Source organism: Silurus aristotelis, assembly GCF_946808225.1.
Source record: "Silurus aristotelis genome assembly, chromosome: 16".
Classification (NCBI taxonomy): Eukaryota; Metazoa; Chordata; class Actinopteri; order Siluriformes; family Siluridae; genus Silurus; species Silurus aristotelis.
In genome coordinates, this window is record NC_139589.1 from 414519 (window position 1) to 431258 (window position 16740).

Genomic DNA, 16740 nt, shown 5'->3' on the forward strand with positions numbered 1-16740 from the left:
AGGACAACAGGTTCAGCAGGAGACAGGGTGTGTGTGTGTGTGTGTGTGTGTGTGTGTGTGTGTGTGTAAAACAGCCTCAGGCATTGACAAACTGCTGAATAGAGAGAAATCTCTCCATTGTAAGGATGTTGAGCGGAAGGGGCGGGGCTATGAGAGTCAGGTGCACAGGTAAGGTTGAATGACAGGCTGTTTACCTGCCCGTGTTTTTAAAACAACAAATAACATTACAGGTAAAAATGTTGCAGTGGTTCCAATCTAATTAACTTCTGGAAGATCAGACTGATTTCAGCTGAATTTGGAGAAAAGCAGCACCTTCTTATCCTGTAGGAGCGGTTTATTAAACACAATTTAGCTACAAAACAAAAGATAAATGTTTTATGCAACATCGTGAGGCCTGAAGGCTTAAAGGCATGAAACTGGGATGTATTGTAGAGCAGAAAGGAGCTGAGCAGAACATGACCAGCAAAATAGAGCCGTTTCAGGATGAAGTGTGTTGTTGTGATGTTGTATGTAAAGTTGACACACTGGAACTGCACCATTTTCAATTCTCACAACTTTTAATACCATTGCACTCAGTACTAATAAATCCTATTACACACTATGTATCTTTGTGTATTTTTGCACACATACTGTAAGATATACATTCTACTTTTTATTAAAATACCTCATGCTTATATGTCATTTCATTTCATCTTCTCCAGCTTATCTGTAATTCGGGTCGCGGGGGCAGCAGTCTAAGCAGATTCCCCAGACACTTCTCCGTGTCCAGGGATCGGGCTGTCAAGGCCCCCGCCTTCGACTGCTGCCCAATCCTCACAGCACCGGTCCCTTACGGTCCCTCCTGCAGGTGGTGAGCCCACGGGAAGGCGGCCCCACGTCGCTCCGACGTCACGGCCCTTGGTTTTATTTTTCTCGTAAGGGTCCCCTGGAGCATAGAGGGTTAAGGGCCTTGCTCAAGGGCCCAAGAGTGGCAGCTTGGCGATACCGGGGCTCGAACCCCCGACCTTCCGATCGGTGTCCCAGCGCCTAAACTGCTGGAGCCACCACTCCCCGAATAGGTCATATGTGTTATTATTTATAGAATTCATTTTATATTAATAAATACGTTTTATATATATACACACTTTATATTTACACTTGTAAAGAATTAACAAATTGTATGCCACATTATTACATTTTTCTTTACTGTTTAGTAACATTTTGCTGTAGTTTTCTGTAGTTTTCTGTAGTTTTGCTGTAGTTTTGCTGTAGTTTGCTGCAGTTTGCTGTAGTTTTGCTGTAGTTTTGCTGTAGTTTTCTGTAGTTTTGCTGCAGTTTTGCTGTAGTTTTGCTGTAGTTTGCTGTAGTTTTGCTGTAGTTTGCTGTAGTTTTGCTGTAGTTTTGCTGTAGTTTGCTGTAGTTTTGCTGTAGTTTGCTGTAGTTTTGCTGTAGTTTGCTGTAGTTTGCTGTAGTTTTGCTGTAGTTTTGCTGTAGTTTTCTGTAGTTTTGCTGCAGTTTTGCTGTAGTTTTGCTGTAGTTTGCTGTAGTTTTGCTGTAGTTTGCTGTAGTTTTGCTGTAGTTAGCTGGAGCCTCACTTGAGATTTTCATTGTTGAAACGGTCACTGATTTCTGTACATATGACAAATAAAACTTGAAGTGTATTTCTTTGTATAATAAAATATTGATAAGGGTTTTTCTTTTTTATTCTGGTATTAATTTGTTATTACAGGAAAAAACGTACTACAGAAAAGCTATAAGATGAAGAAATATTCAGCAGCATATAATGATTGATGTTATGATCAGTGTAAATATGTCAATAATATAAGTCACTATTTCTGCTTTTCTAGATTTTTTAATAGAAAAACTCTGATCTGAATTTCCTGTTCACTCCACCCACATACAATTTCCTGTTTATTTCAATCCACTTCATCTCAACATGAATAACAAGGTGTGTGTGTGTGTGTGTGTGTGTGTGTGTGTGTGTGTGTGTGTTTCTATTGTTAAAACCTCCATTACTAGTTTTTCATCATTTATCTGTTTGTCGTATGTTATAACTGTAATTCGTTTGTTCATTCGTCTTCTATAAGCACGTTATCCTTCTCAGGGTCACAGTGGATCCACAGCTTCTCCCCAAACACTGGATCTTCCTCCACTCCAGCAGACCAGTCCATCCACGTGAACCACCAATCATCAAAAGTGCTGTGAAAATGTTGTGAAAAGTCTGAAATATCATTGGAGTGCAGTACACATTGTTCTTTCCTTTGCTCTGGCCACATCCTGAATTCAATAAAAAGTCATGTTTAGGAGAAACCTAAAATCCAGATGGAGCAAAGTTATGTTTTATATAATTAAGATTACAGTATTGCTGACCAGAATTCTAGGTTTGTGCTGGAAGCTCATGACCACAAAGACACAGAGAAGAAGGAACGTGACCACGTAAACACACAGAGGAAGTCTGCACTAACGGACCGGATTGTAGGCTTCATCCTCGACCGAGCGCACTTCAAATATCGATCAGGGGGAATTAAGGTGCTTGTTTGAGCCCTGAAAACTTTTTACTGCCTAAGAAAAGCTCCATCATGTTGAACTAATTATAAACATACCAATGAGTTTCAGTGGTCAGAACTTCAAGCTGCAAAAACAGCTGGTTGTGTTGTACCGTGTTTTCTCTCGTCTATAACCGTAACCGAGCACAAATATAATATATCACAGATCTGGAAGTGTTTTAAGATCATTATACTGCTCTGAGGTCTGTGTGTAATGGAGTAAGAAAAAAAAAAAGACACCACAACATCTTATATTTAACAATATATATTTTTTCCATTTCAATTGTACATTCTGTTTTGACATAAGCTTTTATTCACACACAAAAGTAGGCATCTAAATAAATACTATATAAAATAGAACTTCAAAATAAATATATCTATAAAGGGACATTTTCTATTTTTTTTTTTTATATGTGGGAGTTTTTTTTTTTTTCCTTTTTTTGCCATGTTTAAAACAGAAACGAAAGCACGTTGCTCTTTTATCATCAGTAAGAATGCAAAAGCAAAAAAGAAATGCAGAGAATACAAGCCTGGGTTGGATTGGAAGATTGTTCAATTGGGGCGAAACCAATCGTTTGGAAACATCTAGTGGCCTAGAAAGTGTACCGAATAAAACAACAACAAAAAAACATAGTCACAGCATCCTGAACACTTCTACATGGTGTTGTGAAAAGGAAGATCTTTTCTATAAATGTCAAATTACATTGCAGCAATGCAAATAGTGTGTGTGTGTGTGTGTGTGTGTGTGTGTGTGTGTGTGTGTGTGTGTGTGTGTGTGTGTGTGTGTGTGTTTGAGAACAGTGGGGTGTAAAGGGCTAGAAATCTTGGAATAAGATGGAATGGAATGTTACTTGAGAAGGCTTCGTATTCCTCTCAGACAAGTTCATGCACAGCAGCTTTGGATGTCAATCAAACACAGGAGATGTTTCACCATTTTAAAATGAAGGCAAAAAAAAAAGCCGCAGCCACAACAAATGCGCGTGAAGGGGAACCGGGTTTACGCTGAAACAGCGCTCCTTCAGTGGATTCAATTAAATCTACAGTTTCAGGGGGCAGAGGAACTGTAGCGATGCCTTTCGTGCTAATGAGGCATGGTTAGCATAAACAGAGGTATTTTTATTGCCTGGCACACTTTTCTAAATGAAGTGCTTTTAATAGAAAGATCTTCACCTTCTACTGCACAACCACCAAAATCTGACCCCCACCCACACCCCCACCCAACCCTCCCCAAAATATTATATTCATCTATATTATAATATAATATTATAATATTATAATATATATATATATATATAAAATTACTTTTGTACTGAATTGTAATTCAATTGTACCATGCAACTCTTTAGGACATTTGAAATGCATCTTTAAGACGGTTAGTTTTCTCCAAACTATTTACAAGAGCATGGAACCTGCATAGTTCTAATTCTAGAATATTAATGATACATTTGCGACTTTTGCGTCTATGCGACTCTACACAAGCCTCCTCACGCGTCTCTACTTTGGCACCTATCCGAGAATTAGATTGCAAAGACTTAATCCCTAGCCTTTATACATTCAAGACTTAAGAAACAGTAGTTTTTTTTTCTTCTTCTTCTTCTTCTTCTTTTCTGATTTGTGCAACAAAGATGGGAACAAACATCCGAATATAAAACGTTAAGAGTTGATTGATGAAATGAGCATCGCGGGAATTTAGTGTAGTAAATGGAACGGTGGGTGTCGTCGCTTACAATATCGGAACGTATCGTACCTTACTGTGGGACTGGTGTGTTAAATCACGAAAAGCTTTACCCACACAAAAGAAGCATTGCAGACTAGAACTCCTTTGGCAAATGATCTGTAGACCTAAAGTTCTAGACAAACCACAAAACTGCATAATAGCGGATCCTATGAGGAGCAGAGTTTCACCTGGAGGGGATCAGAGTTCATCTGGAGGGAATCAGAGTTCATCTGGAGGGGATCAGAGTTCATCTGGAGGGGATCGGTACATGGCAAACTAGTAGAATGTCACTAATTACAATAATCGTACATGCGTTTGTACATAATGCTGTGCTTGTCATTCGTTTTTTTAGGCGTTTTACTGAAAGCTGAATATTTTTGGATAACCCTCCTGCTGAACCGTTTCTCCTGTAGCTTATGGATGCTTTCATTCCTATTAAATTGTCATCCATGTTGTAGTTATATACTTATACATAAGATGTGAAAATTGTGCTCCCTGAGGTGATGTTTTTTTTACAACAAATCGAACTGCTAGTATTTGGAAGAAATCTTGTGGAAGTTCATGTACAGTGACATGCATTAGAGTACACGTGAAAGTCACTTGCCATTAAAAACCCCACAAACCTGTCCTTCCGATGATGGACAGCCAGCTATTCTGCAGAGGTGTATACTGAGCTCTTGTTTATTTTTCCAAAGGAGTAACTGCATTTCTGGGTAACAAAGGAACTTGATTTCCTTTGACCAAAAACAATGATGCCTTCTGTTCTCACCTCAAGAAAAGAGAGGAAAAGCTCTATAACAAGCTTATAAGTGGGCATGGAGGTATAAAGTCTAGTTATTTCGATTGTAACATGTTATCAGCCTGGAATGCACTGCAACCTTTTCTCAGTGCCAGATCCGGGGAGGGATTGCCAAAGTATAGAACGCTGTTGAATAGGTGATATTTACTTTAACTGTTCCAAGCCACCCAGAGGCAAAATCACCAAAGGAGAAAACAGACATTTTTGCAGCATTCTGTGATGGCAAATGTTTTAACTAGAGGGTGAAATCGCAGAATGCTTTGATCCTACAGAGAAAACACCCCAACAGAAAAAAGGCCTTCTCTCTTTGTAGTTACACTTAAGACTTGCGCCAGTCGTTCTAGCAAACATCATGATCAAGCATTGTGGTGTTACACTGTGACAGTACGGATCGAGCGTGAATCCTTTAAGTACCATGATTTGGGGGGAAGTACGCAAGAACTGGAGAAGGGTTCGTCACCTTCTGCTCAAAGTCCTTCTTCGTAGATTTATTTTGGACATGACATCATGAGGCCTGCTTCTCCAGAGGACAGTTCTTGACCTCCGCCACCATGCAGGCCTGAGCACTTTTGCATCGGCAGCCCGGGCGCCTCAGGCTGTCGTAGCATTTCTGTGAGACCTTGGCACAACCCACGGCAGGCAGATAGCACACGAGGCATGGCAGCACGAGTGAGATGGCCGCCATGAAGGACCAGCGAGCGCAGCAGTTTGAGTGTGAACAGGAGCACGGCTTGTCTGCGCAGGAGCCTTCCTCGTCCTCGTCCTCGGTGCAGTGGTAGAACACGCCTTTGACTAGGCACATGCAGGTGGCTGAGTCCACTAGGTTCTGGGCTGAGCACAAACACTCCTGGTTGCACACCCAACATGAGGGAAGGGTCCGGGGCAGGGTACACTCTGTACACCTGCACTTTCCACACTTGTCGCACAAAGGCAAATGGTTTTTCTCGGTCGGCATGGCAACCCCTGTTTTCGAGTGCTGGGGTTTGGACCCTGGAAGCTTTGGTTGCTCTGTTCCCAGGATCCTGGCATGGCCTCCCCCGCTTGAGTAAGAGTCCACCAGAGGGGTGGGGGCCGCATGCTCGAGCAACCGCTGATCGGAAGAGGTGCTGCTACTGCTGCTGATGGAGCTGGGTCGGCCGCTGAATGAGATCCAGGGGTGGGTGGTGGCATCTGGGGCTTCGCAGCGAGACAGTTGAGGATGGTGCTGCGCTCCGAGCAGGACTTCCTGCCCCCTGGTGGCCACCTTGTGGCTTGGAGGCTGCTGTGAAACCACTGGAGGGCTGTCGATGTAGTCGTTGTCCACATGCAAGGACTTCATCTGGTCTATAGGATAGATGGTCAACGGGTGCTGAAGCCGACCATAAGGGACCCTGCTGTCCAGCAAAGGTTGCACCATCATGGATGAAGAGACTCCAGGAATGTGGTGAGCAACCCTCGACTCCATCTGTAGGTTGTGTCCCTCATACACCAGAAAGAGCTCAGGTCAGCATCTACTAGACCTGTGGAGACACATGCATGACATTAGGACTGCATTCAGCTTTATACGCGTTGTACTCATCAGTCTATTTGACATTTATATCAGATTTAGACAGCCGTGTTTTCTACCTGAGCAATACAACTGAAATAATTCACCGTTTTGAAATGAATCTTATTTCTGTGCTTTGTGTGGGTTCCAGCAGAAGAACCGCTCTCGGTATCTCAGCAGAATAATCCAGCATGAACCTAAAATATTAATATTATACAAACGGGTTTTTGTTCCCACTGACTGCTGACTAACTGGTCAGTAAGCAGCACCATGGCAACCACAGCAGCTTTATGGATCCTGCGATTACGTCGATGCCATGAGAAGAACAGTGCAACATGCACAAACGATGAGATGTCAGATCTCCACAAGCTTCAAGCTAAATATAGAAGCATAGACGAAACTCAGCGACAATTTCACCCGAACATGCTGAAGGCATTAACATTAACCCTCTGTGGTCCGTCCGCCCACGACTCTGCTCCTCTCCCCCACCAGGGCTGGAAATCAGCCTTTTCTTCTGGAGAACATTTCATCCTGATGAACGTGCACGAGCGACGAGACACATTCGAAAAGAAGAATATGGAACCTGTTGCAGCTTTTCACCGAGGAGCAGAAAAGCCAAAGCTTTGCGCATCATGATCCTGTACACTGCACTTCGTGTGATCCACACACACACACACGCGCGCCGGATCGGAATGATTTCTACAGGATTTCTATTAATTGAATAATTAATTTGTTTATTAAACATTATATATTTTTTTTAAATCCGTCGTTTAGATTCGCAAAGTAAAAATCCCCGAACCTCGAAAAGTCCACACTGCATTTAAATCCTCCACATTTCAGTCAAGAAGTAGGAGTTAATCCGAGAGCTCATCAGATCTCAAGGAGAACAGTGTGTCTCAGGCAAACGTCTCCAATCCTCCAACACTACACCACACACACCAAACACCACACCACACACACTACACCATACACACTAAACACCACATACTACACCACACACACACACACACACACACTACACACCATAAACACCACATACTACACCACACACACACACACACACACACACACACACGCACACACTAAACACCACACACACACACACACACACACACACACACACACACACACACACACACACACACACACACACACACACACTACACGACGCCACCCGTGTGCGCATGTTCCGCTCTTGGCTGCGGTTCTACAGGAGTTAAATATGAAATATTGACACGACGCTGTACAGAGACTCCGTTTTGCCAAAGTGCGACACTGAACGCTCTGGATAATTAAAGGAATAAAAAAAGATAATAAAATAATCAGCAATGGAAACCAGTCCAGGAGGAACCAGGATGAAGGTCTGATTCTACACTTTATGGCGCATGTTTTCGAGCGAGCAGAAATGAGACTTACTTGTTTTAGAGAAGAGCGCATGGTGGAGGAGCTTCGGGTTTTATATTCCAACACTGAAGCAGTAGATCCGTGTAAAACGTAACAAAAAAACAAAACAAAAAAACCCCAAAATGAGCCGAGGTGAGAAATCCGGAGCAGCATGAGCGCAGTGTGAGCTGCAGACAGGACACGGGGTTCTGACACGGAGTTGGACCACAGAGGGGGGAGTGGGTTTTTATGAATGGGAGGGAAAGGAGATGAACTGCGCAGATGCTCAGACTTGGGCTTTTTTTTTGTGAATGGGAGGGAATAACGACTCCGGACGCAGAAGCGTGGGGGTTACACTTTTATGAATGGGCTCCGGATTTCACTGCGCATGCGTGCATGGGTTCGTTTCATGAATGGAAGAGACAGAAAGAGAGAGAGAGAGAGAGAGAGAGCGCGAGAGATGGCGGAGGGGGAGTTTTTCGTCACCAAGGGCAATGTCAGAGTGGATTAAACGAATAAAGAGTCTGTGAGCTTCATTTTCATGAATGAATAAATACATTTCAAATAAAACGCAGATCCGAATAAGACAGGACAGAGTGTAAAACAGGACCAAGAGGTGCGCGTTTAGAACATTCAATACCAGTTCAAAGACCTAACAAATCTATTTCAAGTGTCCATGAGTCATTGGTTTGCCTACGCGCACTGCAGAACGGTGACGATACGCAGCATGTGCGCGCGCGCGTGCGTGTGTGTGTTTGATGTCGTCGCTGTATTAGCTGGATAGAGATTAATTTTGAGCTCGGCTGGACTTTATCCCGGTGTGTGGAAGCGGTTGAGACCCGGTTTGAGGAACAGCTGACAGTTTGCGCATATTATTATCGCTGCTTTGTTATGATTATTCCGCGCGCGCTGGGGAACAAAAAAAAAGCGCAGGCGGTGTCGGGGCATGTGGGATCCACAAAAGAACAGGATGTTGTTGATTTGTAAGGAAAACCGGGGAGGAGAAAATGATTGTGACTTCTCCTTTAAGCGGCCCCTGGTCCTGGTTTCACATGCCGGGTTTCTGGGGTTCTGGGTTCTGGTTCTGGGTCGTGTCCCCCCCCGCCGATAAACCCGCAGGTTCATTGACGGCCTCCGTGTTCGAGCTCATTTCCTGACTGAGACTAAATTCATTCACAAAACACTCGATTCACATTCACGTTTCCTTCACCGCCAATTCAACGAAATGAAAACTGCTGTTGGATATCAGGCCAAGCTCAGAGCACAGTGTTTAGATTTCTAATCATTCTAGACACCAGACGATCCAGAAAAATTATTATCCACTAATAATAATAATAATAATAATAATAATAATAATAATAATAACCCGTGATCCGGGTTCAGTAGTTCAGTGTTGGTGATCAGTAATGTATGTATGATTTGATTGAATTCAGCTAGAAGACACGGAGAGCTGATTTCCGGTTGTGATTACCGGAAGCTGGAGTCTAGACAGGTGATGGAAGGTGTGAACAGCCCCATGGCTCCTCTTTAAACGTGATGCTTTTCATTCAGTGTTAATGAGCGCAAACTAGAAATACGATTATCACAGAGGAAATCAGGAGCTTTTACAGCTCCAATACACAGCAGGTCACATGGAAATGACCCTCAGCAGGATCTCACACACATTAACAGGTCAAACTGCTGAAAGGTTTCATGTACTGGGTTTCTGTCAGCAGATCATTTAACTGCTTACAAGCTCAGGCACGACATCTTTCCTCTTTCTCTCAGCCGTTTTCTCTTTGTAGCTGTTTTATTATTTTTGTTTAAAAGAAAATCAACAAAAGAACGATGTGAAAAACCAACTCAGACAACTGAATAAAACTCCAATTGTCTACATGTTATTTAGAACATTACAAATGTTTCACACAATTTAAAGACTAACACATGCAGACTCGCTTTCCTTTCATTTTCCTTTCATTTCCACCAAAAATTCAGTTTCTCCCTGATCTGACGGGAAACGTGACCTGGGTTCCCTCAGCTCTAAAGCACCAAGTCCACAGGAAGGAGAATGCTAACTCCTAGTCAACTGTGTTTGTGTGGAAAGAAGGAGGAGATGACACCCCCCCCACCCCCCCCCCCACCTCCACCACCTCCATCACCATCACTGAGGGGAAAGCTGAGCTCTTGCTGAGATGGTGACCCCTGACCCTTCTTTAGAGAACTGACAGGAGTGCCCCTGAACTCTCACCCAGGAGACAAACTAGCAATGAAGCGTGACCTGTTGTTGGGGCGTGGACTCTGCATTTACACGGCTGGCATTCTGGGCATTCCACGCGTCGCTCCTGTCGTATAGAGACCCTGAAAGCATACTTACAGGAGATCCTGAGCATCTGTAGACCCTTACTCAGTGTACTCAGAGAGTAAATCCAACTGTATTTTAAACAGAACTTTCTAAAATTCAAAATTTTGTAGTCAAATCAGCAGATATGAAACTATTTACCCCTGTTATTATTAAAGACATGACTTTCTGGACATTTATTGTGTAGTCTCTCACCGTTCTCACTGTTCTTTAGGGAAGCTTGTGAGGATGATGTTATCTTTACATGTATCCTTTGACTCATGTGATGGCCATAATGTTCTCCAAAGGAACACCAGGAAGAAGAAAACAGTTAGCTGCTATTTCAATGTTATTCATGTTTATTTGTATTGAGCTTTTAACAATGAACATCGTCTCAAAGCAGCTTTACACGGATAACGCGGTGATAAAAATGAACATGTTCTTTATAAGATGTTCTTTGCTAACAGTTAGCAGTGTTTCCCCAGGAACTGCTCCCAAGCAGGGGTTTCATTTAAGCCCTGAATCAGCATAGATTTTGGAGAACCGTGTCAGATCAGCAATATCGAACAACTTCTCAACAAGCTAACGCTAAGAAAAGCTCCACACATCGCCACCATGTAGCCCGTTTCCAGCAATACTGCAATTTGCAAATGATGATGGAAAGCCTGCCTCCGGACATGACTCAGGGTTTCATTCATAATTAATGATCACAAGGTCTGTGAGTGTCTGTCAATGAAGAGGAAATGAAAAAAGGAAGCAGTAGTGGAGAAGATGTTCAGAAGCGAATGGAGATATTTGGTCATTTGTTTGTTTATTTTAAATTATGATTGTTGTATCGATAAGAACTCTCTGGTCTACTCACAGAACCAAGGAACAAAGCTGTCTAATTCCGAGAGTCCTATTTTGTTAATTGGCCATATTGTCTGCGTATCAATCAGATTAGCGCTGGGGGATCTCAGTGGAGAGTGCAGTATAGAGCAAGTTTATCCAGGAGGAAGTGCAGGCCTTTGATCTGGGCTAATGAGCTGCCAATACTGCCCTCAAGGGCCACTTCCTGGGCCAGCTGGAGGCCTGTGAGTTAGGCCACCTGAAACAACATGTAGTCTCCCTTTTCCTAAGTGCCCCCTCCTCCTCCGAACACCCTTCCCCCATTCATCCTAAATGCTAAGTCCCTGTCTCTTTCTATTCATTGATAATTGGAGATAGAGGTGGGCTGAAGTCACCCAGTGTCCTTTTGTCCTCAGTGCATTTATTCACTCTTTGCTCTATCGAGAGCTGATGCTGTCTGAGTATTCAGTTTGATGAATGTTCTCCCTGACGTGGCATTCTGTTTAAACACAATTCCTTTCAATTGCAGTGAATCGGACTTCAGCTTCTTGATTTTTTCCAGAATGAAGGATGTAATATCTTGCTGAAAGATTGATGATAAAAAACTGATTCAATTCTCTTAGTTTGGAATCAGATCAGGATGACGCTAACATGACAAAGAAGTGCTTTGAGTGTAGATTTAAATATGTTGCCTTCCTGGATGAAGTAATGGACAATGAAACAAAGCCTTTGGAAAATTCTTGCAAGACTCTTAACATAAAATCTAAATCCTCCATGCGCTCCTGAATTCCAATCCCAGATGGGTGTCCTTCTCGCTCCTTTTGTAAGTGTGGGACAGGTTTAAAATAGAAACTCAGCCAGGCTTCCAAAGCTCCATTTCCACATCTCATTCTCTTCGACACAATCTAGTTTAGATAGAAAAGTAAATAAACGCTCTGTTTATTCCACCAATCTCCCTCCGAACCCCGAGCCACACAGCAGGCTCTTTGATGGACCTGGGGACAGTGCGACATGGAACACTTCCTGGGCTGAATAGCACCCCGACACTCGACACCTGGGACAGTGGCGCTACCCTGTTGGCGCCAAGCCAAGTCCAACGAGGCACCTTTGTGTACCCAGTCACAGAATACCTATCTGGAAAGATCTCTCCCTGCTGGTTCCCATGCTCTGTTTCACTCTTTCCTGCATTCCCTTTGTGCCAAACTGACTTGAGACTCACATTATTTCATTTAAATCTGGACTACACTTCCTCTATTCCTCTCTCTAAAAAAAAGAGAAAGAAAGAAAGGAAGAAACCCTGCATGCACTTGGCTTCTTTGCCATGTCCTGGGGCACTCAGGCACTGCAAATACTTTGTTGTAGATGTAAGAACATTTTCTGGGATTAATTTGCTGGCATTGTTCATGCTGTCAAACAAGAGGTGTCTAGTTTCATGCTTTATTTACTGTTGCTTGTCTTTATGTCATGTCTGACGTCAAAAATCTTCAGCAGAAAAAGACACAGGTTTGACATAACAGTGAAAGGAGGAAGCCACACTTCATTCAGTATTCACACTGAAAAACATGTGCACTAATGTTAATAAAAGTGATATGATAATAATGAAAAACTATGCCCATTAATAGAAAACAGGAGAGAGGAGAAGGAAACGCCAGACCACAACAAGGCACGCAATGACTAGCATGTGTGTCGGGTCCACTACGTGTCCATTAATGCCAAGGTTCTGTCTCAGGAGTCCCTGTCGGTTTGGGCCGAACCCACTGTCGGCTCGTCTGGCTCCTCAGACGCACAAGGCCGTCTCGCTCGGAAAGGTTCAGTGCAGCGTACAACGTGACAACCCCATCAAAGCGGCCCGGCTTGAATAAAAGACCTTTTTATGACTTTCCTTCAAAGAGCAACTGGAAGTTCAAAGAACGAGTCGATGGAAAGTTCAGAATCAGATGGAGAGAGGAAGAGAGGAAGAGAGAGAGAGAGAGACATGGATGGGGAAAAAGGGACTCAATATCACTCATGAGAAACCTTTTCTGACCTGCAGCCTGCTCTCTCAGGCACTAAATCTTCAGCTCGAGGTTCATTTTCATGCAGTTACGCATCACCTCGCTGAAGTTCTAAATATATTCACATCTTCTCACAACCTTTTCAATGGTAATAGATTTTATTTGAATAATTTTCCCTGTTTAAAAATGTACATCCATATTTGAAAATCTGCACAGAAACGAGGTTGTGGATTTTGCAGCAGGTAAAGTTTCCACCTTCAAGCTCCAAAATTCCTGGTTCATCCAGAATGGGTTTTCTTCTGATTCTGGTGAGGAGTTTTTCGATTTTGAATGTTAAATCATTTATTATTTGTTTTTATTTCTTATTAACAGAAACATACAAAAATCTACAGTATAGACTTTATATATAGACACTAACTCTGGGTTTCTGAGCTCCAGAGCTGGAACTTCTGACATTTAGAGTGTCTGCATTCTTTCACTGATCAGTAAGCAGATGTCTGGATTTATATATTTACCATAAACAATAACATTCTAATAAACATTGTGTTTTAATAGTAAACTAATTATATATATTTTTAATGATATTAATTATAGTACAAAACAGGAGTGATATTTTTCAAGGACAAATGTGATTAAGGTGGAAATGTCTGAAGTTCTTGGGACTGCTCCTGAGGAACTGAGGTTACTTCTGAAAGGAATTTCTTACACTTGACATGTGCAGTAGATTAGAACTGGTATTTTTCACATGGTGTGGTGTTTATTATATATATATATATATATATAAAAAAAAACTACAGCAGATTTTGAAACTGCTCCAAACTATAAAAATGTCTCCTATGAACATTATACAGTATATAAACGTAACATGTAAACATCAGCCAAATGTATCTCACAGTATCTCACAACAGTGCGTCCACCTTTCACATTTCAGCAACCATGTCAGTTATGTAGCACTGCTTTAATCCTCCTGGGTGTGGAATCTCACCAGAGCTGCACAGGTTGTTGCTGGGATCCTCTTCCACTCCTCCATAATGACATCACGGAGCTGCTGGATGTAAGACACATGGAGCTTCTCCACCTTCTACTCGAGGAGCCACACAGGTGCTCTAGGTCTGGAGATATACTTGGCCACTCCACCACCTTCACCTTCAGCTTCCTGAGCAAGGCATTTGTCATCATGGTGCTGCGTTTGTGGTCGTTATTATGTTAGAAAACTGCCGTTCGGATCAGTTTCTAAAGGGAGGGCGTGTTCTTCTTCAGAATCTCACAGTAAGGTATCAGGGTGAACTTATTTAGTATTTAGACAATGATGGCTGTATGTTGAGTTATTTCCAGAAGAAAAGTAAATCTGTACTGCTATAAAAGTTGCAAATTGACTCCTCTAAAATACATCCATGTTTTATTTCTATAGTTTTGTCCCTTGAGAAGAAAATAGGTGCTGAAATGTGAGGGGTGCACTTACATTTGTGAGATACTGTACAGCTTTATCAGTATTGGAATTAAACAGATGATTTTAGTTCATCTTGCTGTGAATGTAGAATAACATGCTTCCTGATTAGTGAAAAAAGTGCGTATTAGTTGGAAAATCATAAAATAATAAAAAATTGAAGTGTAAATAGAAATGCTTTTATTATGTAGTGTTTTACACTAGCGCTGAAAAAGTCAAATGTCAGAGTGATCACAGACAAATTGATAAAAACGAGACGCTATTGATACACGTACAGTTACGGCCAATAGAACAGCAAGAAATCTATGGCTTAATCGTACGAGGTGCAGGTTTGCAGCGGTCCGCTTCAGTAAACAGCTGATGCAACGGCTGTCCTGAAACTCAGCTAAAAACCATATCGGGTCACCGGTGCCATAGCATTAATAGAAAGGTCCGATTTCCGCTTGGTGATATATAATGCAGGTATCTCCTTACAGAAAGCCCTCCCCCCGGGGGTGACTGTGCGCCTCTGCAGTGCCTCCTGAAATCCCTCAACTCTTAATCCCCTTAGCAACAAGGGTCTGTTTCTCTGCTTAGACTGAAGTAGGGCCTCTGAGGCCTAGTGTACGCCTCAGCCTGTAGGCCAAGAGCCTCCTGTTTACAATTTCCCTATTCCTGTTTTTAATGTTGCTCTGAGAGCAGCCACAAAGGGCCAGTTTTGTCTAGCGGGAACAAGGGAGCTATTAGAGGAGAGATGGAGGGAGGAAGGAAGGAAGGGGAGATTCAGCAAGGCTAGGAGGAGGAGGAGGAGAAGGAGGAGGAGGGAAATGGGTGTCCCAGGGGGGATTAGCTCGTGCAGCTGCTCCCTTTGGGGCAAGATATGAGAGGCATTTTTATATCAGGAAATATTACAATGAAGGACACTTAGGAGACACGTCCATGTGGGAAGAGGGCAAGGTTATGATTTATTTATTTATTTATTTTTGCACCACTTAATGACATGCTAAAGCAAATGCCGGTTTATCATTTTGTCCTCGTAAACAGGAGGTCATCGGCTCGGAATTGTTTCCTGAAGATATGACTGAGTGGATCAATAAGGCAGCACACAAAGCGCATCTGTCGGAGCCCACACAAGTGATAGTATTCATCAGAAGATCCAGAGGGGAAGTGTGTGTGTGTGTGTGTGTGTGTGTGTGAACTGTATAATGTCTACTGTAGATTGTCTTTAGGGAAGTTTTAATAATTACAATTACAATGTTTTTGTTAAAGCTTAATAATGAATTAAAATAAAAAAATTACAAATTTCAAAATTATACGGAAACTGCAGTGAAATTATTTTATGAATAGAAAAAGAAGTGAAGCCTCTTTATCCTGCGTTATCTCCTGGGTTCATCCCGAGGGAATTTCAGGACCAGGCGAAGCTTCACGGTGAAAAAGCACCATGATTTTTTTCCTCTCTCCATATGGCAGCCATTTGTCTTGAGAAGTTGTGCCGGACATAATACGAAAAAAATGAGCAGAACGCACTGGGACGTGATCTCTAGAGGCCTGGTGTCCTTCACATTCTAGAGAAAAGAGAGAGAGAGAGAGAGAGAGCCTGTAAGTAAATGCTGACATACATGTCTGGAGAACTCATGTAGGCTTTAATAAAAACAGGCCCAGGAAACTAATTCCATCTGTTTGTTTGGAGTTCGTACCAGACTGGAATCATCAGCAAATCATGAAGTGACAACGAAAAAAAAAAAAAAAAAAAAAAGAATTAAATAATTTAGATGTAAAGTCAAGGGGATGAGCATTAATCCAGATCAAGGTTTCAGGCAACTTCATTGATAAAACCCAGCAGGTTTTGAGTTCAAATCCACAGTTAAGCCCTCGAGCAAAACTTTTTACCCCCAAAAGCTTCAGCTATGTGCTTGGCTTATGTTCTGTTGCTTCGGATAAAAATTTCTGCCAAGTCCATAAAATGTAAAGTTTCAGCTAGAAGCAGTGATTCAGGGAATACTGAATAATGTAGCATCTCTTTTATCTCCTTTTTTCTTTATCCCCCTCAGTTTGGACTTTCTCTCCCTGCTCCGTTCCAGATCCTTCCATGTGTGCAAAAAGGATCATAATTAACATTTGCCCAATTCGCTAAGGGACACGCATTCTAAGCCCTTCCTTCCTGCTGCAAGTGGAATTCTCATTAAGTCGTAACTACTTTTCAAGAGCAACATTCCTGCTCAGAAT

General features: G+C 42.3%; 1 protein-coding gene and 1 long non-coding RNA gene across 2 annotated transcripts; one reads left to right on the forward strand and one right to left on the reverse strand.

Moving 5' to 3' along the window:
* Nucleotides 1–4116: 4116 nt before the first annotated feature.
* spry4 (sprouty homolog 4) lies at nt 4117–6485 on the reverse strand (the record flags this gene model as incomplete). The annotated part of the gene is made up of 1 exon (XM_083564432.1): nt 4117–6485. The coding sequence occupies one exon, from the start codon at nt 6483–6485 to the stop codon at nt 5547–5549; it is 939 nt and encodes a 312-aa protein (XP_083420558.1). The 3' UTR covers nt 4117–5546.
* A 53-nt stretch (nt 6486–6538) lies between these two features.
* LOC310738959 lies at nt 6539–15704 on the forward strand. The gene is made up of 3 exons (XR_014537192.1): nt 6539–7927; nt 9924–13236; nt 15559–15704. It is a non-coding gene; the product is annotated as an uncharacterized lncRNA (long non-coding RNA).
* Nucleotides 15705–16740: the final 1036 nt, after the last annotated feature.